The sequence below is a fragment of the Caloenas nicobarica genome, chromosome 1, assembly GCF_036013445.1.
Source record: "Caloenas nicobarica isolate bCalNic1 chromosome 1, bCalNic1.hap1, whole genome shotgun sequence".
Lineage (NCBI taxonomy): Eukaryota > Metazoa > Chordata > Aves > Columbiformes > Columbidae > Caloenas > Caloenas nicobarica.
This window is the reverse complement of record NC_088245.1, coordinates 102,513,596-102,540,720: the sequence shown is the minus strand read 5'-3', so window position 1 is coordinate 102,540,720 and position 27,125 is coordinate 102,513,596. Positions and strand designations below refer to the sequence as shown.

Below are 27,125 nucleotides of genomic sequence, written 5' to 3'. Positions count from 1 at the left end.
CAAGTTCGGGAGGTTCAATCCACAGGCTCCAGTGAGAAAAGATCCACTTGCTCTTTCTAGTAGCACATACTTGGAACGGGAGGAGTCCATATATCGTAAACACGGAGAGGAATGTAGTGCGCAACCTCTGTGCTACATACTGTAGCGTGCGCTCCCAGCCCTGGGACTGAAGGCGCAGAGAGCAAGGACGTTCAGCCGCTCTATACTGCATGGTGGCCATTTTAAAGCTCAAAGCGCTGTTTTAATTTTGCAGCTATTACTCAGAGGCATTTGGACTACAATGACTTGTAGATTTTCATTCTTAAATAACTCTTCGGAGGAGCCTGCATGGGATTCACCTTGGGACAAACGCTCACCGCGGTTGTTTCACCGTAAGAAACGCAGAGTTTCAAAACCCAATTTCTCTTCGTTCCTCGCCCTTAAAAAAAGAACAACAACAAAACAACAACAAAAAACTAACACAGCTTTAAGGACCATCGGCTTAGGAGGGGTTCTGACACAGAAAGCCACGGGCGGGCCATGCCGCTCCCCTCCGTCAGCGCGGGGTGCCCGAGCCGGTCCAGGCCGCCGCGCCGGCCCTGCGCCGGCAGCAGGCCGGGCCCCGCACCGCTGCGTGCCGGCCCCGCGCCAGCCAACGGCCGGTTCCCAACGGCCGGGCAGGTGGGGCTCCGGCCGCGCAGCCCCAGCGCCCAGCTCTGCGCCGGCGGCGGGGCGGGACCCGCACCCCGCCCGCCTCAGTGCGAGGACAAGGCTGCGGGCTCGGCGCGCCGCTACCCGGCCAGATGCCCCACAGGTGGCGGCGCCCGGCGACTGCCCAGCGGCGGCCCCGCCGGGCCGACCTGCCCGCAGCCACCACGGCCCGCCCGCCCCGCCACTGGTGCTCGGCGCAGCCAATGGCGCGGCCGCTGTCAGGCTCGGCCCGCCCGCTGCCGGGCGGGGGAGGGCGGTGGGCCGGAGCGGGCGGGAGGGGGTGAGGAGAGTTGAATGATTGAACTTTTCTTGTGTAGTTTGTGCGGCGCGGAGGTGCCTGCCCCCAGCGCAGCCCGGCACCAGCCCGCCGAGCGGGAGCTCACTCCGGCGCCTGCCGCACCTCGCAGCGCCCGGCCGCCCCTCTGCCCTCCTCTCCCGCAGAGCGATGGTGCGGAGGGCGCCCGGCGCGTCCCTCGCCTTGCTCCTCTGGGTAACGGCCGCCTGCGGCAGCCCCGCCGGGCCGGGGGCCGGCGCCGCCGCCCGCAGGCAGGACGACGCTTTCTCCACCGCCAGATGCACCTCCAGGTGCCTGAGTCTCCAGATCACCCGCATCTCCGCTTTCTTCAAGCATTTCCAGGTAGGGGCATGGCGCCGCGCAGGCCACCCCCGCCGCTGTCGCCCGGCCCGCCCGGTTTCCCCCGGCACCGGCGCGGCGGGCGCGGGAAGCACAGCCGGGGCTGGGGAGCCTCTTGGCAAAGTTGGGGGGCCGTTTCCCCAAGGGATGGCGGGCGCGTTGGGGTGCTGCCGCCGGCACCGGGAGGCGGCGGGCAGGTGGGCACAGCCCCGCGGCAGCACCGAGACCCGCGGGTGCGTGTGGGTGCCGGCCGGGCTCCTCGCGTGGCCGGTCGGCGGGAGGAAGGCGGCGGATCGTGGGGCTCCCGGCACGCCGCGCCCCGACACACGCTTGTCAGCTGCTCGCCGGCCGGCTGGGCGGCGGGGCTGAGCCCGCGGAGGGGCGAGGCGGCGGCAGTGCTCTGCCCCGGCTCCTCGCAGGTGCTCGGCGATGGCTCCGGTGATGTCCGGAGACGTAGGGCGGGTGGGACCGGCGCGGCACGGTGCTCCGCGGCCGGGGATGCGCTTGTGCTTCCGAGCGGCGAGAGGTGCCGGGGAGATCCCGTGGGGCTTCGCATCTCCAGCCTGGTGGGAAAGTTTGAGGTTATTTTTTAAGAGCGATGGTCGAGAGCATGTAATACTTGGTTCCGACCTCCTGAAAGGCGAGGGTGACGGTAACGCCTGGCTTTTTTTTTTTTTTTTCTGAAACAGAAGCACACCTCTAGCTAATGGGAACGGGGAAGTAGGGGTGAAGTGGTGGTAAATGGGGATGAGCTGGCAGGAATCGCTTGAGCTATAAAATGAAATGAAGGAGAGTGAGCCTCGCAGGCGACTGTGCTGGAAGCAATGCGGGAGGCGGTGTTACAGCAGCGGGTACCTGCCCGACCTTTCCCATCTTCCAGTTATACAAGTACCTTTCCCTTCTCCCTTCCCCACCTGTTCTACGTTGTGCAAGTATTAAACTGAGTCGACCCCGAAGAAATGTTGCAAATCCTCCTGGACTGCTAGCCCTTCTCCCTCCCTGCCACCTAAGCCCTTTTCGGAAAGGTCTGGCCAGCCCGGTGGGAAGGGAGCCACCTCCACCTTTCGGGATGGCGCGTCCCTGCAGCGCGCAGGGGACCCAGCGCCGCTCGCTTGCCCTGGGCTGTCCTGTCAGTTAGAAACTGGAACCGCCCGGACAAATGCTTCGGGTCGAGCAGCGTTCAGGGCTAAGCTCTCGCTGCAAAAGGCAGGTTTGAGAGATATGTAAGGATAAACCGATTAAAAAAAATAGAAAAGAAAATCAGTGTGGAAGGAAAGCTTAATGCGTTCAACGGCAGCAGAAAGTGTTTGGCGCCTGTAAGCAGATTTGGGTTGATGACCCCGGGGACGCGCCCCGAGGCGGGTGGGGAAGGGGCTGCGCTGCCCGCGTGCGGCGGGCGGGGCCGCCCCGCGCGAGGCTTCTCCCGCCGCTGCGGCCGGGGCGGCGGGGCGGGCGCTGTCAGCGCGGCCTCCGCTTCACGGGACGGCTTGAAAGGAGGGAACCCATTAAAACAGTTCATTATCTTGGGGAGGGATTAGTATTTTTTATTGCGTTGTCAGGCGGTTGTAACTTACTTGTTTTACAGTTTCAGTGGCTAAAGAGGCAGTTTAGATCAAGCCAATTTCTGGTGAAAAGCTTTTTTTGTGTGTGTGTGTGTGTTTTCTTGGCAAGATTTCTGACGTAAAACTGCTGACAGAAAACACATTGCCAAACAATAGTGATTACATTTTAATTAGCCAGGGTGAAATAAGCTGCAAATTACTCAGTTAGGACTTGATAACTGGCTGTTTTTTGGGGTTTTTTTGTTTTTTTGTTTTTTTAAATCAGTTGAAAATCTCGGAGTTTTAAGCCCAACCTACTAAAGCACACGGTAATTTATCTAAATTACCAGGGATTAAACTCCTACTGGACATGAAACAACTGTAATGCTTGGAAGATAAAGTGTTCCTGTTTATAAAAGTTAAGCTTTTAATTGTCTTTTAATGAAGGAAAGGAGGAGAGTTTTAGAATAGAGCAAGCATCCAATGTTCTCACAGGAGACACAGTGGACTGTAGGACATGCAGGTCTGGGCCATATTATTCCACGAGGGCTAAAGGATACGATGCTCCTTTCATCCTGCTCTCTTCTCCCTCTTTTTAAACACAACCCCCTCCCCTGTTTCCCCCTTTCATCTCAACTCGTAGCAGTTTCTGGAGTTCTCAGAGATGCCCACTTATCTTGTAATCTGATTCAACCTTTGAAGCCAACTAAACACTAGCTGGTCCCAACTGGAGCAGGAAGGAACGCTCCCAATTAGGACAAGAATTGAAAGAAGATTGACCCACTCATTTCCCAGCCCTGGCCTAGACACAGCCTCAGTGGTGAGGGTCATGGAGATAGCATGGATGCTTCATGGGAGATGGACTCCCTGACACTTCAGCGAGTTCATTTTGTGTAGTTCACAGTACCAAAACCACATCACTAAACAACCTTTTACATGGAATGAGAGCCAAGTAGCATGAATGTGAAATCAGGATTAATTCTATACCTGCTGGTTCCCTTGTTTGAATGCCAACTGATATTTTTCAAATTTCCAAAATATTCGCAAGAAATTTTCATTCATTTTCCTCCACAGAAAATTTTCACCCATTTTTCTTTACTATTCCAATTTGTGAAAGCATCAAGAGAGGTGTGGTGCTTTATTTATTTATTTAAATCTATTTGTTAATTTACTTTTGGGAAGCAGGTCTAAGCCTATTGTAGAGGCGTATTCTCAGTAGGAAATTATTTTAACTGAGGCACAGGTCAAAGATTTTTTTTTTCCATGTAGGCTATTGATGTGGGCTAGAAGAAGAACTAGTCACCTAAATCAAAAGTCTGTGATCTTCAGAATGCCTGTTGAATAGGTGTAGATGCCTGCTTTTTGCTATAAAATTCTCATGGCCAGGAGTTTTCCAGTTTTGGGAGTGTTAGGGAATTCTACACAGAGGTTACACCAAAGGATATTTGGGCTTGATATGGGAGACATTGCACAACATAGGTCTTATAGCCTGATACATTTTATGTCTAGATATGACCTATCTACAGACTAAGAAGTTTCACACAAAACATGCTGGCAGAAAGTCCTTTCATAAAAAAGCAAACAAACAAAATATGTAAACAGAGTGGGTCATAGTGGTTTCTTCTTTTATAAAACAGCATGTTAATGATACTCATCCACTGTAGAGAATGACGTGCACTCTATGAATGAAGGGACTCCAACATACCTCTTTTGTCCTCCTGGAGCATGTGCAGTCTTGAGCTTTAGCTTGCTTTGGACTTTTGCAGATGAGAGGATGCATTTTCATCCCAACTATGGAACTTACACCACTGAACAGCACTGAATGAAGCATTCATTGACCCGTGACCAAAAAGAGCAGGGCAAGAAGAACACACCTCTCTAGTCTTAATGTTCAGGCTATTTTGGGCACCGAGATGGGGGTTTTACAATAACTGTAGCGTAAATGTATGAGGGAGTAACTGAAGCTTTCACTGGAAGCTGTCTATGCTCCTGGGTGACCCATTGTCAAGTAGAGTTACTACTGCTGTGCTTGGTTTCTGGCAAAATTCTCTGTAAAACACCTGAACAGGGAAGGGTGGTGAGAGTGTTTTTCCAGCAACCAAGACCATGGCAGTCAACGGCCAGCCTGCAGTGGAGAAGACATAGATTTGAACCTGACCATCCTGGATCGTAATCAATGTTGTACCCATTTGGCTGTTATCTGAAAGACCATGCCTGTGTGTTAGTAAGCTGCCCTTATAGAATGGGAAGGGCAATTTTTCCTCTAGTTTGGAATGAAAGGAAGGGCTAAGGTGCCTGGCTCCACAGGAAACATCAAGACTGAATCCTATGTGGAAGAGAGTGTGCTGTTCTAGGGAATGAGGCTGTGAAGATCGGTGATGTCTTTGGATATGTTCTTTCCTTCAACATTTTCTTACTGAGGCAGGTCCCTTCTCAGTGTTTTAGTGGATGGTACAGGAAAAAGTTAGGAATTCTAGTTTGATATATCCAAAGTTTATTTGTGAATCTGTTTTTATAGTAACCTAGTACAGTAGGTAAAACACTCATGAAGATGAGGTCACAGTTACTGCACAAGTTTTTGTATCCCTGAGAAGGATGGGGACCTCGTATAGCTAGCCAAAAAAGAGGCTTGAATACTCAGATTAGTTCAGCTAGAGCTTTTCTGTATATTCTACCTGTTTTACTGGAGTGAGACTAAATTCCTGGCATTGTTGTCTAAGGGGCCAGCCTTCCCCATCTGTGATATTAGTTGTGGATGAACTCCTTCCATTTGGGGTGAGCAGGCATGGCAGTGACCTTTAGTGTTACATTTCCAAGTTGAGTGAAAACATAGTTTGGATTTTAACCTTAATTGCCAGCCATCTGAGCTGTGTTCAGAAAACAGCATGATTAAAAGTTTTCTTTGTGAATAAAGGCTTAAGCATCGATTATAAGCACATAGGCTAAAGGTACAGCATAAAAAATGTTATGGAGAACCGTGTTTGCTTGGACCTGAGAACTCATGGTTCTTTTGTGTTAGTTGCCATCTGTTACAGACCTCTCAAATGACTTCCTGCTTAATATGTGAAACTTGACAAGTTAGCTAAAGTAGAAGGGATGTCAATCTTGTTTACTGGGTCAGAAGCTGAGAGGGTGGTAGAACATGCTGGAGGCTGGAAGAATGGCAACAGCAAGAGCTTTAGGAGTACTTACCAGCTAGACTGATAGGCCATGTTTGCTGCCTGGAGCCACATGATCACAGAATCATAGAGTACTTGAGGCTGGATGGCACCTCTTGGCAACCTTTTCTAGTGGTTTCTTATGTTCAGGTGGAATTTCCTGTGTTGTTTTTTTTTTTTTTTGCCCATTACTTCTTGTTCTGTTACTGGGTACCACTGAGACCCATCTGGCTCCATCTTCTTTACTCCCTCCCATCAGATATTTATGAACATTGATGAGAACTGCCTGAGCCTTTTCAATTCCACAGCAAACAATCCCAGTTCTCTCAGCCTCTTCTTGTGTGAGAGATGCTACAATCCCTTAATCTTAGTGGCTCTTTGCTGGACTTGCTCCACTAAGTCCATGTCTCTCATTAGCATTGGACCTGGCACTCCACATATAGAGGAGTGACAAGAACAGAGAATAGGAGTAGTTACATTTTGCAGCTATAATGTGTGCTAAATATTGATACTCACTTCTAAATTTGTTTTCACTATTTACATTTTCTTACATTAGTTTATATATGACCATTTACAGTTGTCAATGCATTAAATCCAAAATGCTGATGCTAAATTGTGGTGTTTTTTTTTTCTTTTTTCTTTTTGTTCTTTTTTTTTTTTTTTTTTTTTTTTTTTGTTTGGGTAGTCTTCAATAGTAAATCAAATTTTAGCAAATTAATTTCTTTATTCTTTAATTCTCCATTAGGATGTATACATGTAGTGTGAACCAGTTTTGTGACTGCTGGTTGAATAGGTTCCCAAGATCCTACTTTAAGCTTGTTCAGATGGGTGCTGTTTAAAAACAGACCAGCAACAATGTAGATAAGCTTAGTTGCACTGGTGTTCTGTATTCATATTTAGGCTAACTTATCTGGACAGTGGATGAGTTCCAGTTGAACTTTTTGATACAGTATAAACATCCCTCAAATGGTAAGCCAGTTTTGTAATATATGAAGGGAAAGTATTGAAAGATTCCCCCCCTAAGTGTGATTTAGTATAAATCTAATAGTAACGTACCAAAAATTAGTATTTAGGAATTAGTGCTAAGCTAGATCAGCCAAGGCTAACTCAAAATTAATTTTGAAAGGATGGAAAATATTCTTTCAAGCTAATAGGTCTACATGTTGCATAATGTTTAATAGCTGTAAGAGGGAACAAAAAGGCCTTAAAAGTTTGGTATGTTGAATGACCGATAACTATATGGTGATAGCAGGTTGTTTTCACTGTTACAGATGGACTGTTGCCTGTAAGGACAATTGAAGTTTTTGACAGATAACAGGCAATTCTTTTAAATAAATAACAAGAGGTTCTCAGATTTTATATCTGCAAGCAAATAGTGTGCAAGTGATTACCTGTGGATACCCAATACCAGATTTTTACCTACAGGTCAGGCAGCTAGTTGTCTACGTGCCAGCACATCTGCCTTCAAATTGCTTGTAACTCCAAAGTGACTGCACCTGAAAAAAATCTGGAATCAATTCCAGATGGGAAAGTGGTAGGCCAGGCTGAAAGTCTCGGGTGCATGTGCTTCTTTGTGCTCTCCTGTAAAGTAGGTGGACATCATGAAGAAACCTTTAATGTAACTGTCTTGGATAATTCTGAAACCATAAATTACTTTTTATAAATTTTTTTGAAAGATATGTAGTACTTTTGTAATGACATGTACTAGATACGTAGTGTGTTATTCCAGAATCTTTCAGTTCGAATGGGTAGGCTGCCCAGGCACCAAGTTTGCTTAGATCTTTTGGGACATGTTCACAATCTTTTCTACATGTTACTACTTAGGAAATGTGTGCCATCTGCTTGTGTTGCCATTTCAGTACTCATCTCCTATCCAAAAATAGTCCTTGTGTTAAATAATTCTGACTTTCATATGTCTCATGAAGCACGCTGCTGTCAGTTTCTTTCCACAGACAAATTTAAACATTTGTCATTACTTTATGATTTTTTTCATAATGTGTTAAAATTCCCAATCATTCTTCTGGTTTTTGTTGCTCATATGGCATATGATCTGGATAATTATTCTGACATTTGGCGTGCTCTTAATAATAAGATCTGCTATTGTGAACAAGAGGTGCTTCGATCTTCTTCTAACATGATCTTATGTAAAATTTTGAAGATGAAAGGTTTGTTTTGAATAATGATGGCTGTATCTAGTGAAAACATCTGCATTATTCATGGTATTGTGGAACTGAGCCACAGTGAGTCTTTGCAGTTGTATCCAGGTCTGGTGTGAACCTCCCTGATTTCAGTGGAAGTTATGTTCATTTTCTTGTGGCCAAACTGAAATCTCTTTGGCATCAATGAAGGCTTGCATAGTCAATATGAGTGCAAGGGCTATGGAGCCTTGTCATTGTTTTCTAGCAGTTTTGATTTCTCAGATTTGGGACTTTAACCTTGACCATTGCTTTCCCAAGCTGTGCCTGTTTGGCTATGCCTTCAGCGTAAGTTTTAAATACAAATGAAATGAACTGTATGGAAATGTAAGTGAATGGTGAACCATTTTCTTGAACAGTAAGAGTTGCCAAGATATTTTTCTTATGTTTTACTTGTGGGTGCTTACATAATAGAAAAAAAAATTATTCCATCTTGCTCTTCTTCATGAAATTAAAATTACTTTTAATTTGGTAGTTGTGACTGATAGCAAATGCAATAAAACCAATAGGAATGTTGTTAGTATGTTTTGAGGCAGGTATTTTATGCGTATAAAACATTGGCAAAGCATAGTTTTAATGCCATGGGGGTGTGTCAGGGAGGGGGAAAAGAGGTTGTTTTTCAAAAGCATTAGAAAACTTTTGAAAAAAAACCACTGGGAGTTCTAAAATGTAAATACTTTTCCATTCAAACATATATCCACTTACCACAGAGTGAAAGAGTATAAGCTAGGTAGTGTTCATATTGAAATTATTATTAAAACATTTTTCATTGTCTGCCTATGGGTTGTCTCTGTGTTAACTAGTGCTCCATAAATGTGTTTGGTTTATTAAGTGTCCTATAAAGTAAACAAGCCCAATACATTTCTGAGACAGCTTGAAAAGCAGACTGATTTCCCAGATGCTGAACATTTGTCATTTTGCAATGGGCAAACATCTTAAAAGTGAGTGCTGAATTTATGTGCCTCTACAAATGGGGATGATTATTCACAAGCTGGTCTACATCTCCATTGGCTATTCTGTGTGAATTTTTGATTTCTGTGATCATGTGTATTTGAGTACATATCCAACTTCTATAAACAGAAAAAGGATGTACTGTTATTTAGCATCCGTAATTTAAAGATCAAAAATACAGTTCATGACTGAGTATCAGGAATGATAGAAAAGAAAGATACATTCATAATGATATTGAGTAATTAGTGCCTAGCAAATGTAAATCTTGCACCAAAAAAGCGCTTGCCTAGGAGTTTACACCAAGAATCTTCATTTTTCGACCTTTCCCACAGCTATGCCTTATAAGGCCTTGTATTTCAAAAACCTTTGAAGTCCATGAAAAGCCTTCTGTTGATTTCAGCTGGATCAGGTCCATGTATGAACACTGGGCCCATGCAGCCTTTTTCAACAAAGAAGAGGAGTGCTGGGAACTTGTTATCCCAACTCTAGTTGTATCCCTTTTTTAGTCTTTTAATGTCCAAGAGATCACAGGACATGAAGATGGAGAACTGGGGGTGTTGAAAGGTAAGTGAACCCTTTAGACATGACTATGGAGTACTGTTCCTTTCATCTCTGATTGAAAAGAACCATATATTAATTTTTATCCACCGAAAAGGATATAAAATATTTCCGGATTTGGGGAACAACCTCTCACAAAGTTTGTATCAAATTTCATTTGACTTCCTTGGACCATATTTTCACCAATGTCTTTCTAGGCTGTCCAAGAGGTAAAATATCAAAATTATGTAAAAATATTAACATATGGAAAACATAATACAGGAAAATACATGCATCTTTCACAAAAAAAAAGCCCCCCATGGCTTATTATACCTTTATGGATACTTAATGTTTTCCTTTTTTTTTTTTTTTCCTTGGTTTGTATGTTACATCATGGTCCTTTAAAACAAAAGTGACTTGACTCAAGCTTGCAAAGGGAGTGACTCCCCTGGCTGCAGCTGAGATTCCTGAGGAACGCATGGCTCCAGAACTTGCAGGAGAAGCAAAAGAGGCAGAGAGTCTCAGAAGGGAGAAGGCTGGATATAGGTGACATCCAGCAGGCACACACCATGGAGGACAATCCTGGGAAGAGTAATTGTTTAGGAGTAGAGGGGACTGTAGAGTTTACTGTGACGCAATTAATTGAAACTAAGGCTGGAAACAGAGAAGAGACACAATGGGCATGGGAAGAGTTGTTTGTAAGTATTTTTGACTTCTGTTCTTTCTGAGCTGCATGGAGTTTTACCTGGTTTAGAAAGGTTAATTATTCTTGTTTGAAGTTTAGTAAAAATGTGGTTTGAAAATCTTTTTGTCTTCATTGGAAAGTCCAGTTACAGGTAAAACCTCCAGCAAAATTCACCCAAAGTTCTAGCTCATTCATGGTCCTGTCATACATACCAATGCAGGCAAATAAACATTATGTTTGTTTTTGACCAGGGGTGTTCTAGTGTGCAGCCTATCTAAGGAATGCTACTGACCTGTGGCTGGCTTCTTTTCAGCTTGTTTTCATTCATTTCGTTCCTAAAAGTAACATCAGAGTCTGGAGGCAGTTTATGGGCTGAGCGTGTCCTGGTGGTGGTAGCTTGCCCCTCGAGACAGCTTTCTTAAAGATTTTAACCACATTGATGGATTGTGAGAAGCGGGACAAAGGAGCAGGATGCTTTGGTTTTCTGAACAATACCTGCTCTCCAAATATTATGAGCTTACTCTCTGGAGAGTTTTCAACCAGAAGTATGTTCTGGTGATGGCAGCCTGCTCTCTTGAGTCAATACTCTGATTTTCTTACATGTATTCTGAATTAAATATTAATCTCAATTCTTCAGGAAAAGCTTTGGATCTTATGCACGTACTCTGTGCATTTTCAGAAGTGCTGTACTACACATATAAAGTTTGACCATGTGATGAGAGAAAAGCTGTACATATGTTTTATTCCCATACAGTAGAGAATGTGAAGTGGCCTCCCCAGGCACTATGTGAGGGACCGTCTACTACAAGGATGTTATCATTCAAGTCAGATGTTTGACAAACTGCTGCCATTGTAATTTCTCAAGTGGTCACAACTCAAACTGCAAACCTCTCCAAGGTAGTGAAGACTCTATGCTTTTTCTGCCTGTGGGGGTTGCAATCCAGTTGCCATGGAGCCTGTAATAAGATAATATGAGGGAAATAGTAAGATTGCTCCAGGATAAATGTCTTCTGTCCAGAGAGTCAGAGGCTGAGGTTGATGGTGAAGACTGGATGAGGATAATGTGCTCATTTAATCTAATGCAAACATAGTTCACACTTTCTTGCCATTCTTGTAAGAATTGATAAATATATTATGTGTTGTTTTTTTTTTAATGGATTACTCTTTGGGGGAGTTATCTTCACATTAATTTATATTAAGAAAACCCCAAACAAACAAAGCAACCCCCCAAAAAAAATCACCAAAAACCCCACAAATAATCCTGGTTCACAGAATCACAGAATGGTTGGGGTTGGAAGGGACCTCTGGGGATCATCTAGTCCAACCCACCTGCTAAAGCAGGTACACCTAGAACAAATTGCACAGGAATGTGTCCAGGCGGGTCTTGAATGTCTCCAGAGGAGACTCCACAACCTCTCTGGGCAGCCTGTTCCAGTGCTCTGGTACCTTCAAAGGAAAGAAGTTTCTCCTCATATTTACATGGAACCTCCTGTGCTTCAGCCTGTGCCCATTGCCCCTCATTCTATCATTGGGCACCACTGAAAGGAGTCTGGTCCTGTCCTCTTAACAGCCACCCTTGAGATATTTATAAATATTGATGAGATCCTCTCTCAGCCTTCTCCAGGCTGAACAGACCCAGCTCTCTCAGTCTCTCTTCATAAGAAAGGTGCTCTAGGCCCCTCATCGTCTTCGTAGCCCACCGCTGGACTCCCTCCAGTAATTCCTTGTCCTTAAACTGGGAAGTCCAGGACTGGAAAGAGTATTCCAGATATGGCCTCACCAGGGCAGAGTAGAGGGGCTGGATAACTTCCCTCTATCTGCTGGTCACCCTCTTCCTAATGCACCCCAGCATACCACTGGCTTTCTTGGCCACAAGGGCACATTGTTGACTCACGGTCAACCTGTTGTCAACCAGAACTCCCAAGTCCTTCTCTGCAGTGCTGCTTTCTAGCAGGTCCGCCCCATGTTCACATACATGAACATGATTTCTCTTCTCATCTTGTGATTTAGGCCGTGGTTCTGGGGCTATACATCATTTGTGGTTCATTGATAATATTTTTTAACTGTTACTGTTTTCTTTGTACTACCGAAACATTCCAGTCAGGCCTCAGGGCATTTTTGGACGTCAACACCATAAATTCATTTCTTAACCCCACTTTCTGTAAGACTTCGGGTTTTGCTGGAATTTAGTACATGGATGAACTGATATGTGAGGAGCAAATAGTTGAAAGCTGAGGAAAGGGAGATAATAATGTGTCCTAATACAGTGACTGTTAGTGTTTTGGTGGCGCTTTTTTTTTTTTTTTTTTTCAGAATTGCTGTTCCTGCATAGAAACTAATTCAACAAGGTGAACAAGGTGGTGGTGTTGTGTTTTGTGGGTTTTGCTTTTGTTTTTTTTTGTTTTGTTTGTTTGTTTTTTGGTAATTAGATGATGGTTATAGTTACTTTGAAAACAATGAAATCATATTACTTGTGTAACTACAACTAGACAATAATGAATCACATTATTATCTGCCACCATTTTTCTTAGTCACAAAGAGTGTATAATATATTGACGTTTGATTCATATCTAGCAATTTTGGGAAAGGAACTGGAACTATGAGAGCTTGAGGCTTTCTTCTGTTTTGAGATTTATTTCTATGCAACTATGAACTGAGAGATCATAAATTAGCAAAGCACTGGTCAGTCTGGAAGGTGTGGTAGGTGGAATGAACATTTGGAGTTAGACAAGCTGACACAAAGAGGCAAAAATCATCTGGTTAATGAGGTGTGTGTCACATCCTGTAGTACTTACCAGCAGCTATGGGACATGTTTATCAGAATAAATAGGATGTAGATTTTTTTGCAGCTAGCAGCCTATTGTTGGGTTTTCTTTGAGTTAAAAAATAGAATTAACGGTGTGAAAGACAGTAGGCTTTTGGTAAGTTTCATGCGTTTTCCATCCAATGGATCCTCATTGACTGAGCTGAGGAGGAATGCATTCGACACTGTGCATGCATGAGCATACTAGCTCATCTTGTGAAATATTTTGTTTAATTATAGAACCACACATATATGTTTGAGCACTGGAAAACACCAAAACTGTAATTTCAGGGGCAATTAAATGTTTAACAGCAAATCATAATTCTTTCAAGACTTCTTCTGTTGTTCAAAACCTTCCTTTTCTTAAGTAGAAAAAAAGAGCAGCAATGTGGACTAATCTTGAAAGTTAAACCAAACCTCAGCCATTTTCCAAATTGTAGAAAGGAATGAAGACTTAAAGGTTCCTAAAGAATATACTGGCTGCCTTTGTTATGGGATGGAAAGTATGATTTACAAATAATTTTAAAGACTAAAAAGCTTTACACGTTAAGGTAGTGTGCAAGCTTATGATTTTTTTTTTCTTTAGATGGACATCTTTCTGCCTTCTGACCGATACTTATCAGTTCTTCCATTTATATGATTAATAGTTTAATACAGGATTTTTTCTGGAGCTTTCACTGCTGGCCTGAGTCTCATATCCATACAGTTGATAGTAATGTCTCCAGTGGTTTCAATGAGAATAAGCTTAGGCCAGCGCAAAGGTACAGGAAGTGTCTGTTCACAATTTGTAGATAAAAGCAAGAAAATTCCCAGTATACTGTTTGAAGACAACTTGATTTTGTCAAATACTGTCTTACTACATCTTGACATCATACTTTAAAATTCAGAGTGGTATGTGCGATTAGGTGAAAGACTGAATTTCCAGTTATTTGCCAGATGCAAAATACCTCAATTTCAAATTAAGATATTTTTAGAAGAGATTCCTTCAGATGGTAAGGAAAAGTAAGAAGCAATTTTTGATGTAACCAGAGCTAAGTACCACTAAAGACAGTCTATAAATAGATTTTTTTTAAGTGAGATATTACCTAGTTACTGATTGTTACTCTATGTATACAGGTGCCCTCATTGATTCCAGAGCATCCTTGTAAGTTTCATCAACAGACATGGCATATTCTCTTCATAATAGGAGCAGATGTCAAATTTTCATGCCCCTAAGATGCTTACTCATACCTAGTAGATCCATCTGGTGTAGATCGAGCCTCAGTCAACTTGTTCTCATCCATGACCTTCCCACTGAGAAAGCAAATCGAGCAGAGCTCCTCAGTCCAATGAAAAAGAAACTTGAATATTATCAACATATTTGTAGTACCACAACTGACTTCACTTCACTGTTTTTCTTAATTGCTTTACACAGGTGAGAAGGTGGGTAAAATGGAAGCAAACACTATAAATGGGATAGAATTCCTGGAGCATGCCACCAAAATCTGAGACTTTTCAAAGATGGAACAACTAAAATGTTTGTCAGTTCTGCAAAAAAACAGACGATTTAAGAAAGAGGAACAAAATTTTAATATAAAAAGCCTCCTGATAATTCAAGATGTTGACAACTGGTATTAACCTCAGTTGTCCATATTTTATCAGCTTGAGGGTATACATTATAATGTTTTTCTTTTGTGTCTGTTAATTTAGATCAAATATATAAAAGCAAATTCTAGGCTTCAGATCTCCTGTGATCCTTGCAGTGGAATTATGTGAAATTTCCATATCCAGTTGCTTACATTAACTAGAGGCTTTAAAATACTGTGGCTTGGGTAGGCACTTAGGCTGAGCTTTGACACCTCTCATATTACCAGCCTTTCAATAACTTCAATGCAAATTAACCTGTCTTAATTTTTAACTCTTTCACATGATGCCAGAAGTGTCTGAAACATGATGGACCTGTCAGGAAATGATTGCTCTCCATAACAGCATTATTTCTGGTAACCAGATGTGTTAATCACAAATGTTTCAGTCCTACCCTGAACAGATTTATTTTCTTTTTATAGTATGTCTTCATTAGCTAGTTATCAGACTGTATTCTTGAAAGCTGGCACATGAAAGGCTTTTATGTTTGTGGAGGGTTTTATGACAATGTGATGAGGCAATGTAAATCTTCCACTGAAGATTGTTGCTGTAGAAAGATCCAGTTAATATCCCTGTAGCTCAGACTGTATAAGTAGTTTCAGTATGTTATATCTTTCTCAAATAGTATAATTTCATGTTGATTTCCTTTCCCTCTCATCTGTCCTTTCACAGTCTTAGGTTGGTTGCAGGGTCGTCTAGAAGACTGAACTGCAGCAATTTTACCCTGTTAGATATGTTTCTTGTGGCATATGGTTCTTAACAAACTGGAAAAAGTTCCCAAGAAAACTGGAAGAAGTGCATTGTATCTACTGTAACCTGCATTAAAAGGCTGTCTCTTCCTTTAGGAATATACTCTCTTTGTTGCAGGGCGTAAGGATCCCAGCTAGGATCAGGTTAGCAGGCATGTTAAATTTCAAGTGGAAAGGGAAAGACTCACCCACCCTTCTGTGTGTTCCCTCATTTGATGCCTGTTTTTCATCCGTTGTCAACACAAGGTCATTGCAACCTTTACTGTTCCAGGAGCTGTTGCAGTTCCCTAAAATAGGATAGGAATAAAAAAATGTGGTCTGCAGACAAATATGAACAGGGTTTACAGGTCTGGGGGCTGGGGTAAGAGAGCAGCACTGAGCTGGTCAGGGGAAGGGGGTCACAAATTCCTCTTTGTTACATGATGCAATTAGGAGGACATACATTACGTAATGTGATATGTGGTGTCTGACCAGTACACAACTGGCATTCGCTGGTCTTTAATATTGGCTTAATGTGGCAGTCCTGTGTGTTGGGCTGGGAAGGGACAGGCTGAGGGCCAAACCAACAGGAGCAACAGAGAGAAGTGTTAGCTTGCATCCTGTGATTTGTTGTTGGATTGTGATTTAGAGATGAGATAATAAAGTTGTGGGCTAATTAAACTCTACACATTACATTTCGTCTGTCATTCTGTAATGTCCACATTGAAGGCAGATATATGGAAATACCGTAGCAATTAAAATATGTCTGGGAATTAAGACTTCTCCCTGAAGTGCTGCTTTAACTGTTGTGGTGAAAGCGTTTTTTGGGGGTTTTTTTTTGGGTGTAGCTGACATATGTTTCTTTGAATTAGTGCTTTCTGAGTGTATTTTAGCAATACTGTGGTTTATTTATGAGTCTGGGGCTCATTTTAATTTGGACAGTTCTTGAATTCCTGACTGACCACAGAACCCTTTTGTAAATTTTTCTAGGAAATCCCAGGTCTGATAAGGTGCATTTCACTCATTGAACCAGGTGTTCTGTGGAAAAAGGAAAAAAATCTCCAAAAACTGTTTTAAACAACTGTTAGAGTGCCAAGGACTGTGTTAATTTTGACACTTGTTACTTTTGCAAGCTTTGCTATGCACATCAATAATTCTAAAATAGGATATTTTTATAGAAAACTTTATGTATAAATATGAATGGGTCTGTGGAACTACCAATGTATAACTATAGTCGAATTTGAGACTGCATATTTCATCTGTAGGATCATTATTTGTACTGTTTTTTTACTGCCAAGATGACACTTTTCTGTGTGCTTTTACAATATTAAAAGAACTTGGGATAATGAAACAAAGAATTTATATTGGCAATGATGTTTATCAGGCTTGTTGCTTTTCATAGGTCAAAAAGGAGAAATTTTGTAGTAATATATCAAGATAACTGGAATAAGATAGGTGATATTTGTCACAAATATTTTCTGTTGAGAAAGGTACTGCATGGAATTAATTAATTTATTTGTTTGTTTTGCTTTTAAAGAGAAATGAAAATATATTTAGCCGTCAGCTTGTGGTGGATATGGCTGCTACTACTGCTTGAAATATTTAGTATCTTGTAACCTAATAACACATGCCAAAGAGGAAATACATTCCTGAAATTTATCATGTGAATTTCATGCAATTATATTGGAAATAATTAGTATGTTAAGTACAAGAGCATGAGCATAAATTTTGATGATGCTTGATATTGAGTCATAATAACATGAGTCCTGAAGAGCGGTCAGGTTTTAAGGGCAGGTGTGTATATATACTCTTGCCAAAGATACAGGTGTAATATATAATGATGTCCCTCCCATACATACAGGAACAGAATAGGAGAAAATAGAGTAAAACATCACATGGCTGGTATGTGGTACAGTGCATTTAGCAGTTTTGTAGTCAGAAATGACTCCATGACAGTGCAACCTGCATGGATTATCCTGTGTTCAAATAGTTTATAGTTAGACTATTTAAAACGGACATTTTAGATTTTTTTTTTTAATGCTTAGTTTCTTAAGGACGTGAGACACCAGAAACCTAAGCATTTTGCAAATCCAGAAAGGAATGCTGCCCTGAATGGTCCTGAAATAGCGTGGCTTCTGAGGAAAATCTAGTGTTGTAGGAAGCACTGAAGTGCTGCTCTTGTGTGTTTGTGGGAGATGTTAGAAGTGTCTGAGGTGCATCTACACATTAGTGTTTTAATGTGGATCAGAATTTGTTTTTAGAGTGAGTCTCCTGAGCATTATGATCATCTTTTGTTTCACATCATGGACCAGTCTGAGAGTTCATGCAGTGGATTTCTTCTGGATGAATGTAACTGGAAGGGGGACCTAATGTGCTGTAGTGACTAATGGGCATGGTGTCCGTGGGACCAGGCTAGAACTAGTTGAAGGAAAAGGGAAAGGAGAAGTTGGCATATGTATAGTGCAGACATCAAGTCCATCAACACCAGCTGTTTTGCTCAACAGATGTGTTCCTGTGGTTCACACGACTTCCTAGTGCCGAGACACCCTGGGGTGTCTGTAGCTCATTCTGGAATGGTCAGCTACTAGACAGTGCAGATGAGTGCAGGCGAATGCAGCCTGTGGTAAATGTACTACATCATATGCTGTTGGGAATTACCCAACTAACCAACAATCGTATAATTATACAGAATAGTAATATGGACTATAATTTTCAGTTATAAAGTCAAATCAGCATTAAGAGCAGTGTGCATGCATTTCGGAAACCTGGAATATTACTGTTGTTTGGTAAATCAGTTGTGTTTTTTCAGGTGCACTAAACCAGGTCAAGTATGTCTACTTTTATATTGTATTTTGCATAAGTAAATATTACATTTTTAGAATATATTTTGTTCTTTTCAGTCTTAATTTCCTAGTGAAATACATTTCTGTCACATCTTTGAGCCAGCATATACTTTTATTGTCTCATTATTTCATTTATATAGCAAATCTACTGTATGATATAACAAAATAGGCACATTAGCATTTTGGAAGGGTGGGGTTTTCGAAATAGAGCCTACAAACAAACAGTCAACAAGCCATCTTTTCTTTCCATATTAATGCTACTAGATTAGTTTCTGTTCAGTTCAACTGGATTACTTAACCCCAAGAAATGTGTGCAGGATTTGGCCCAAAGTATATGCCTTAGTGTGAGATTCCATATTTCATTTTAATATCGTCAAGTTAGTGTTAGTGTATTTAATTCCTTCTGTTGCTTAGCAAAGTGATGTTAATTTCATCTGGATTCTTTAAAGGATTGATAGAAACTTCTTCTAAGTAGAATAAGACCTCAGATAAGATCAGTTTTACAAGTGGTAAGAGTGAAGTCTGTGAAGCCACAAGAAGGCAGTCATAACTCACAAGTGTGGTGGAGACACAAGGATTCCTGTGGCTCATTTGTTTTTACAGCTTGCGTTTATCTAGTAGTTTTTCTATCCATTTGAGAAGACACTGCTGTAAAAAGAGAAAAGGTGTTCCATACTTGAGATGCAGATTTAATCCAAGGAATAAATAGTCTATATTTTCAGAACTACTGTTCTTTTACTGTTTCATTGGTAATGACCTTCGGATTTTGATGACTAGGAACCTACTAATGATGACAGCCAGAGAATGAGTACTGTTCTGTCTCACAATTTAGGTGATAGTTATGATTTTACTTTATTTCTTTTGTAATTATTCTGATCTTAATGTTTTCTTCTGTGTTTTCATTTTGGTGCATGTAAAGCTGTGACTTTAAATATTTTGGTGTAAACCCTAATGAAAATGGTCTGTAATAGAAACAATGGTTGAAGATGACTTTGCATGAACTATTTAGAAAATATCAATACAAGGTTTAGGTCAGTACAGTTGTATTTGTACTGCCTCATCTACAGGAGGATCCACCCTATAATTTTGATAGGTGATCTTTATTTGGTTTTGTTGTTGAAATTTTGCTTTGTACTTCTGCTAACTAGACCAAAGTCTAAGGACATTTCTTATAAATCAGGAAGAAATGAAGATTCCATAGCACAGTCTCCTGCTGTCAGGCTTGGTGAGGGCTGACTGCTCACAGGGGATGGGGAGCCGGGGGCCAAGGGTGACCCATCACAGGGTGTCACCTCTTTGAGGAGAGCAGGCCCACAGGGTTGGTAGAGCTGGATGCAGGGTCCTCAACAACTCCAGGCAAGGCAAGTGATGAGCCAGGGTCCGGGGCATCCAGAGGCAAATGTGGGATGAGCGGGTTCACGTTGCACTGGATGAAGAACTGGCTGATGGGCAGGGCTCAAAGGGCTGTAGTGAAAGGGGCTACATCTGGCTGGTGACCAGTCACCAGTGCTGTTCCTCAGGGTTCAATTCCAGGGCCAGTTCTGTTCAATACATTTGTCAATAATCTGGAGGCAGGAGTTGAATGCACCATTAGCGAGTCTGCTGATGATACCAAACTGGGAGGTACTGTTGACTCTCTCAAGGGACAAGATGCCTCGCAGAGGGTCTAGATAGGTTGGAAGATTGGGCTATGATTAATGGGGTGAAATTTAACAAGTCAAAATGCTGGATTCTGTACCGGAGATGGAGTAATGCCGGGCACAAGTATAAACTGGGAGAGAAGTGGCTGGAGATCAGCCCTGCAGAAAGGGATCTGGGGGTGCTGGTCAACAGCAGCTCAATGGGAGTCAACGGTGTGCCCTGGCAGCCAAGAGAGCAAACTGCATCCTGGGGTGCATCAAACACAGCATAACCAGTCAGTCAAAAAAGCGGATTGTCCCACTGTAGTGAACGTAGGTGCGGCCTCACCTTGAGCACTGTGTGCAGTTCTGGGCCCCACTATTTCAGAAGGATCTGAATGCCCTTGAATGCATCCAGAGGAGGGCAACAAACCTGGTGAAAGGGCTGTCAGGAATGTCCTGTGAGGAGCAGCCGAGGACTTTGGGTTTGTCTAGTTTGGAGAAAATGAGGCTGAGGGGTGACCTCATGGCTCTGCAGCTTCCTGAGGAGGGGAAGTGGAGAGGGAGGTGCTGAGCTCTGCTCCCTGAGATCCAGTGGTAGGACGTGTGGGAATGGCTTAAAGCTGCACCAGGGGAGGTTTAGGTTGGACATGGGGAAGCATCTCTTGACCCAGAGGTTGGTCAAACACTGGAAGAGGCTTCCAAGAGAGGGGGTCAATGCCCCAAGCCTGTCAGGGCTTAAGAGGCATTTGGACAATGCCCTCAGTAACATGCTTCAGCTGTTGGTCAGCCCTGAATTGGTGAGGCAGTTGGGCTAGATGGTGGTTCTAGGTCCCTTCCATCTGAAATAGTCTATTCTATTCTGTTCTATTTTATCCAAAAGGAGGCAGGGCCAGAGACAGGGCTGGAGATGAGGCCTCAGCAAGGGGTCCCAGGTCCAGCTACAAGACAAGGCCAGAGACAAGTTACAAGAGTCCAACCAGGAGATGAACTGCCTCCAGCATAGGTGAGATGTCCATCCAGGAGGAAGGGCCAGAGATGGGCACAGCTACAGCATAGCTTGCAGAAGGACCGATGGCCTTAGTTGGCCTGAAATGGAACCTCTTGGCCGATGGGCAGGAGGTGAGGGTAGAGACCCCAGATGAGGCATGTCAAGGCTGTTAAGGCGTACTCTTGTCTTAAGGGCGCTGACACCTTCACCCTGAACACTGAAACAAGTGACAAAAGTGAAAGTATCAGTCAACCTCTCTGGAGAAATCAAAACTATAAACTGAAAGTTAAAGATTTTTGAAAAACCAACAGTGGAAAAAATGGAAGATATTATGACACTATATAAAGTATGCCATGATCCATTTTGAATGTTGCATGCTGTTGCTCTCTTTCCATTTCAAAAAGGTGTAGTAGAAGTAGGAAAATTCCAGAAAAGAGTAACAAGAAAGACCAAAAATATGGTATAAGCCCTTAGATGCTCAACCAGTTCTTACACTTTTACTTCAGTAATCATTTTTTGCCATTCTTGGATACATGGCACTGGGCTGTCTGGGATTTGGTTCCATTTGCATGACTGCTATAAAAAATTTAGGCATGAACCATTAGGTAGTGTGGTCAAAGCTCATCTGAAGACCCATGGAAGAACTCGGTCAACGGCAGATGGGGGATCCCAAATCATACCCTGCCCAGCTGCTCCCAGGCCCACCGTGGGAGCCATCAGCCCATCAGAGGCCCATCTCCACAAGGCCAGGGGAGCAGAGAGTCCTGAAGGCAGATGGGAGCCTGGATTAAGGACTCAGAGAGAAGGACAGCCTGTCCTAGGAGAGCCCCAGCCCCCCTGTCCAGCCGTGGGACCCACCAAGGTAAATGAAAACCAGATCCCCTTTTGGACTGAGGAGAGACACTGCCTAGGGTATGGGACACATTATGGGGTGCAGGGGAGGAACATTTTGGGATTGCGCAGGATTTATGGGGAAGTGGTAAGGGGAGAAAAAGGGCTGGATGTATGTAAATAGATTATCTGGCTATGCCTCGCTCCTGACCAGCATACTCTGTCCTATTTTATTAAATTCCACTTCTAACTCTTTTCCTGGCTGAAGGGCACCTGTTCTGTGTGCATGTGTTTGTGTGCATATGTAGGCTCGAGTTCCAGCAGGCAGAGTCAGGACTGTGTGTCCGTGGTGCAAGCGACTGGAGCAAGTGGAGGTCTGTGTGCTGTTGGCTCGTCTGGGACCGTGAGCCAGAGGGCCTGTGTGCTGAGAGCCGGTGGCTGGAGGGACTGGAGCGAGTGAAACCAAGCGCCAGCACCTGGTGTGGGACCACGGGTCACAGAGGCCTGTGCATCTGTGGTGCAGTGGCTGGACCAATTATGGGTGAGTGTGTGAGCACCAGTGAAGAGCCAGCTGGACAAGCCTGTGGACAGATGAGGTGGCTTGGGAGCTGGGTATGAGTGTGTGCCTCCAGGGGTGAGAGGACTGCAGGTTGGCTACTGCAGGACCAGGGGAGTCCTGGCCAGTTCTGGATGTGTCACAGTGTGTCTCTAAGGGCAAGACCACAGGGGCTTGGCTACAGAGGACTGGAGTAACCCCTCCAACCACAGGGGCTTGGCTGATGTAGTCCCAGTCTGCTCTGTCAGTGTGTGTGAGGTGGACTGTACCTGCAGCTGTAGTGGGGCTGTGTTCCTGGGGGCTGGGATCCAGGTGCCAGCAACTGGGGAGACTGGGATCCAGGGGCATCTACTGGGTAGACTTGCTTTTTCTGCAGTATATGACAATGTTTTATATTAGCTGGAACTTCCTATTAGGAATTAGGATTGTCATATGGTTTAATGTAGCTTAGAGTTGATGAAAGCATGACTAACCAAGATCTGATCTTTTCTCTCAGGATAGAATGAAGTATTCCCATCAAATGTTTATAATGGAAACTGCTTTTGTACATGCAAACACCATTCCTGTTTATCTAAGTATCAGAACTTGTCTTGCTCAATATCATTCAAATTATGATTTGTTGATGCTTGTTTTATTCAATTTCATTCCTTTTTAGAACCACAATAAGGCAACCAAAATCCCTCACTAAGGAATTAATTATTTCCTTAAGACATAATTTACAGTGAAATAAGAAACTTTAGAAAAGGAACAAAATGTGCACATTGCAGTTGTTGATATGTCCTTCCTGTCTTCCCTGGATGGAAGCCAAGGAACCAGAATATTTCTGGGATTCTCTTGTGTTTTATGGGTGCTGTCATGTCATATTGATTCCCTTGTAACCATGGCTTCTTCAGTGGATAGTCTTCAGACTTGCTGTGTGTTGGACAAGCACACGGAAGTGAAGATGTTAAAAATATATTTACATAAATTGTCCTCGAAGGACCAGTCTTGTTTCCCAGAGGTGGACCTCATCATTGGGCTTTATGACCTTGGTCATTCACTCTCTCTAACTCCGCGTATCTCCCATTCATGTCTACAGAGTGGTTCAGTTTTGCTGGCCAGGTTTCAGTCTTCACTCCAGCCTGTTGCTAAGAGTCATTTCAAAGTACATAAGGGCTTATATTAGCTCTAGCTTGGTGAAAGACTTCTGGGGCAAGTGTTCAAGCTGTTGTATAAGAGGGTATCCTCTTTTCATTTCTCTGCCCATATTTTCAAATAAAAATGTGTTCTGGTTATTTATATGCAAAATGATAACTAAATACCAGGGCCTAGGATAGGAGGGACTGTGGTTCCCCTGTCCATACATCTACTACAAGTTCGTGTTTAATCTCAAGAGAAAGGCTTTAACAAATAAATTTTTCTTTGGCATTTCCTATCTGCTGGGTTTGGTATCTCTCCTCACGAAGCGTACAGGCTTTTCTGAAATTAGTTCCTAGATGCGTTCTTTGGTATTTGGGAACTAGAAAGCCTAGTTTGAATTTTTTTATTCCATTCTGCGCCTTAATCCCACACTTTAGAGGTGGGCCTGGGGACAGACAGCACTGCCATAAATAAGTCCCTATATTAATTTGTGTCTTAGTGAACATGCAGTCAGGAAATATGTTAGGCAAGGTATAAATTATATTTTAGCATTGCATATAATTTCATGCTGTTGAGATTTTTGAAAGATTAAGGAAAATGTTGAGAACTTGTCTCTTTAAATTCATCATTGCAGCAGCTATTGGTTTGTCTACTCAAGTGTTGTTTCACATCAGTGGGTACTGTTGTTTGAAGGACTTATTTCTATGATTTTTTTTGTCCTTTTGGAAGAATCAGTGAGGTCGTCAGGAGAGGCCACATCTGAGAGACAGCAGTTTCACTTAAAAGTAAATTGAAGATTGGGCAGGGGATAAAAGACTTCCAAAACGGATAATAGGTATACAGATATTGTCATAGCAAATTAAATGGCTACTTTATTTTTCACAGCTGATCTCTGACATGGGGCACATTGTAGATAGATGAAGACTGATTCTTCATTGCCTCTCTATATGCATTTTTTTTTTCTTACAAGAGACGCTGCACAACTTTTCTTTTTTCAAGGCATGAGAGGGCACAGAACACAGATGTTTCCGTTGTAGCTGTTTAGGCCCAAGGACATTTGTGATATACCAGAGGAAAGCAAGTGTGCACATATGTTTGCTGAAATGAAGACCAGTAAGACTGATTGTGAGGACCTGGTCCAGTTTCGGACTTGGGAAGGCTCAAAATGATCCCAAGAGTAAGACTGAGAGACAAACGAGGTCAGATGCCGCTAAACAATCTGATTTTTATACCTAAAGCTAGAGTGACAGACAAAAGGGGGGAGAAATTAGGAGCAAAGCTAAGCAAGTATGTGGAAAGATAAGCAAGAGATAGTCACCACCAGAGATCCAAATGCCATCTTCCATCGGGCAGCTTTCAGGTTTCAGGTCCCGGTAGCGTTGGCAGTTTGTAGGTCTCAGGTCATGCCTGTATCAGAGTCCAGGTTCCAGTAGCAGAGTCCAGGTCCCAGTAGGTGCTGACAGCGCTCGGGTCTCAGGTCCGCTGGTCCCAGGAGACAGGTTTTGGTCCTGGTGGTGGATAGCCACACTCGCAAGTCGTAACTTGGTCATTTTATGTCAGTTGGTGGCGAGTGTTGCCTGAGCACACTGCAGGCCTGGTTGCAGATGTTGGTGGCTGATATCGCTGGAACTTCACTTGAGCTTGCATAAGCTACAAACATTCTTTGAGTTTTAGCAATTCACAGTGATCATGCATTTTGCACTTTAACTCTCTGTATTTAAGCCTTTACAGCAGGCCCAATTAAGCAAGCAGTGTGAGCAAGCACTTTTCTATCACAAGCAGGCCTTAAGCATATTGTTTTAGCAAGCAAGTTTTGAGATAATAATTCACAATATCTCAGCCTTCCACACTTATGCCATGTGTTAAGGACCACTGCCTCACACACACTCAAACCGTATGCTAAGCACCACTGTCTCTTACACTGGTTAGAGATGCCAGTTTATTAGTTTCATTGAAAATACTTGTGGCTTGTATTTTCATGAAAAATTTGAATGATAAATCTTGTAATACTTACCTGATTGTTTTGTTTTGTTTTGCTTCTGTCTTTGCTTTTGTAAACTCTTGCACATGTCAAACAGTCATGGTGTGAATCTTTCAAGGTCTGATTCTGTTTGGTTACAGCTTCCTTTCTGGCAGACTGAAAGTGAGTGGGGCTCAGGCAGTGAGTTCCTGTTGTCTTTGTGTACTATGTGATCTCATCTGCCTGACATCTTTCGTATGATATATCAGTGCCAGAAAGATAGAATATTTGGAATTTGCCTCATTGAGCACAGTTTCTTCTCTTCAATATACAGATTAATATACTTCAAGGTTGCCTTGAAGCTACGCTGGTGGAAGGCTTATAGATGGGCAGAAACAGTAGTATTTAATTCTTCCTTGAGGCCATTTCTGCACAGCAGAGTTAAGCCACTATTAAACACAAAGTCAAAATTCTCATTGGCATAAGTCGGATCAGGACTGGGTTTGAAAAAAACAGACATGAGGGAACCAAGGAGGTAATCTGGTAGCATGTAAAATGCTACAGATAAAACACAGATTCCTGATAGTTGAAATTACGGTTTCAGCTAGGTACACTAGATTAAAAGCAGAAAAAAAAAAAATCACAGCTGAACATCTATATAACTTAGATTAACCATTTACTAAGATGCAGAGTGGAGGAGAGCATTCATCAGTATTCCTGCTTCGTCTGATACCCTGTTGTTCAAAGGAAGCCTGTAGAATTTGCTCTTTCACTTTGTGCAATGAAAGATTGTTTGTATCATGTTAGTTTGTATCAAGTTGAACTTGCTAAACAATACTTTTATGTTTTGCTAAACTTGTTTTGTAGTTCCAATGGTAATAGTTTTCAGTAGAAAAATGAGAACATTTGCAGACATTGAAATTATGAAGTAGGAGAGCCACACATCTGGAGATTTGTAGTGTTATTGTCTCAAGTAACAGATATAATTCAAAATTGGGACTACTTTTTCTAGTTCAGTGGAGAGCAGCAGCATAACTGAAACAAAGCACTGAGCTGCTACTAATCTGTTATTACAATCAGCTACCTCTGTCACATTTTGTATGAAGAAGAAAGGGGAGATAAATTGAAAGTAGCACATGAAATATTGTTTTAACATTACTGCTAGCTAGATCTGTAAATGGAAATAATAAATCCTCATACAGCATTGAGGGTAATGCTAAAGTCTTCCCACTAGCATATGTTATTTACAGCTGCTCTAAAGTTTTATTTCTTCTATTTATGTGTCTCTATTTTTGAAGGGGTTGGACCTGATATGTTGCTCATAGTTAGCTATTCTCATGTAGCATATCCAATTTTTAGCTAAATTCTACAGTAATGGCAGATAAAAATGGTATTGTAAAATCAAATAATGATTGCATTGCGACCTGCTGGGAAGGTAAGACAAAATAAATATTGATAAAAGATTGAAATTAAATGGTATGAACTAACATTTTAAAATTGCTCCTAAGTAAGCTTACAAGTGGAAAGGAGTAGTTATGTCTTTACATTTATAATCCCCAGAGCTCCTTAGGTACTACAGGAACAGAAATTTTTAGCATTACATTTCATATGAAAAAAAAATGACGTATATAGAAGTTTCTGAAAATCAGATTAAAAGTTGA

General features: G+C 42.5%; 1 protein-coding gene across 1 annotated transcript in view; it reads left to right on the top strand.

Annotated features, from left to right (window-relative positions):
* Positions 1–979: 979 nt before the first annotated feature.
* The window catches only part of ANOS1 (anosmin 1), a 144,352-nt gene continuing 118,206 nt past the window's right edge, over positions 980–27,125 (top strand). Inside the window, exon 1 of the mRNA XM_065655572.1 lies at positions 980–1,327. Within this exon, the coding sequence (XP_065511644.1) occupies positions 1,136–1,327 (192 nt within the window). The 5' untranslated portion in view covers positions 980–1,135. The remainder of the gene's footprint in view (positions 1,328–27,125) is intronic.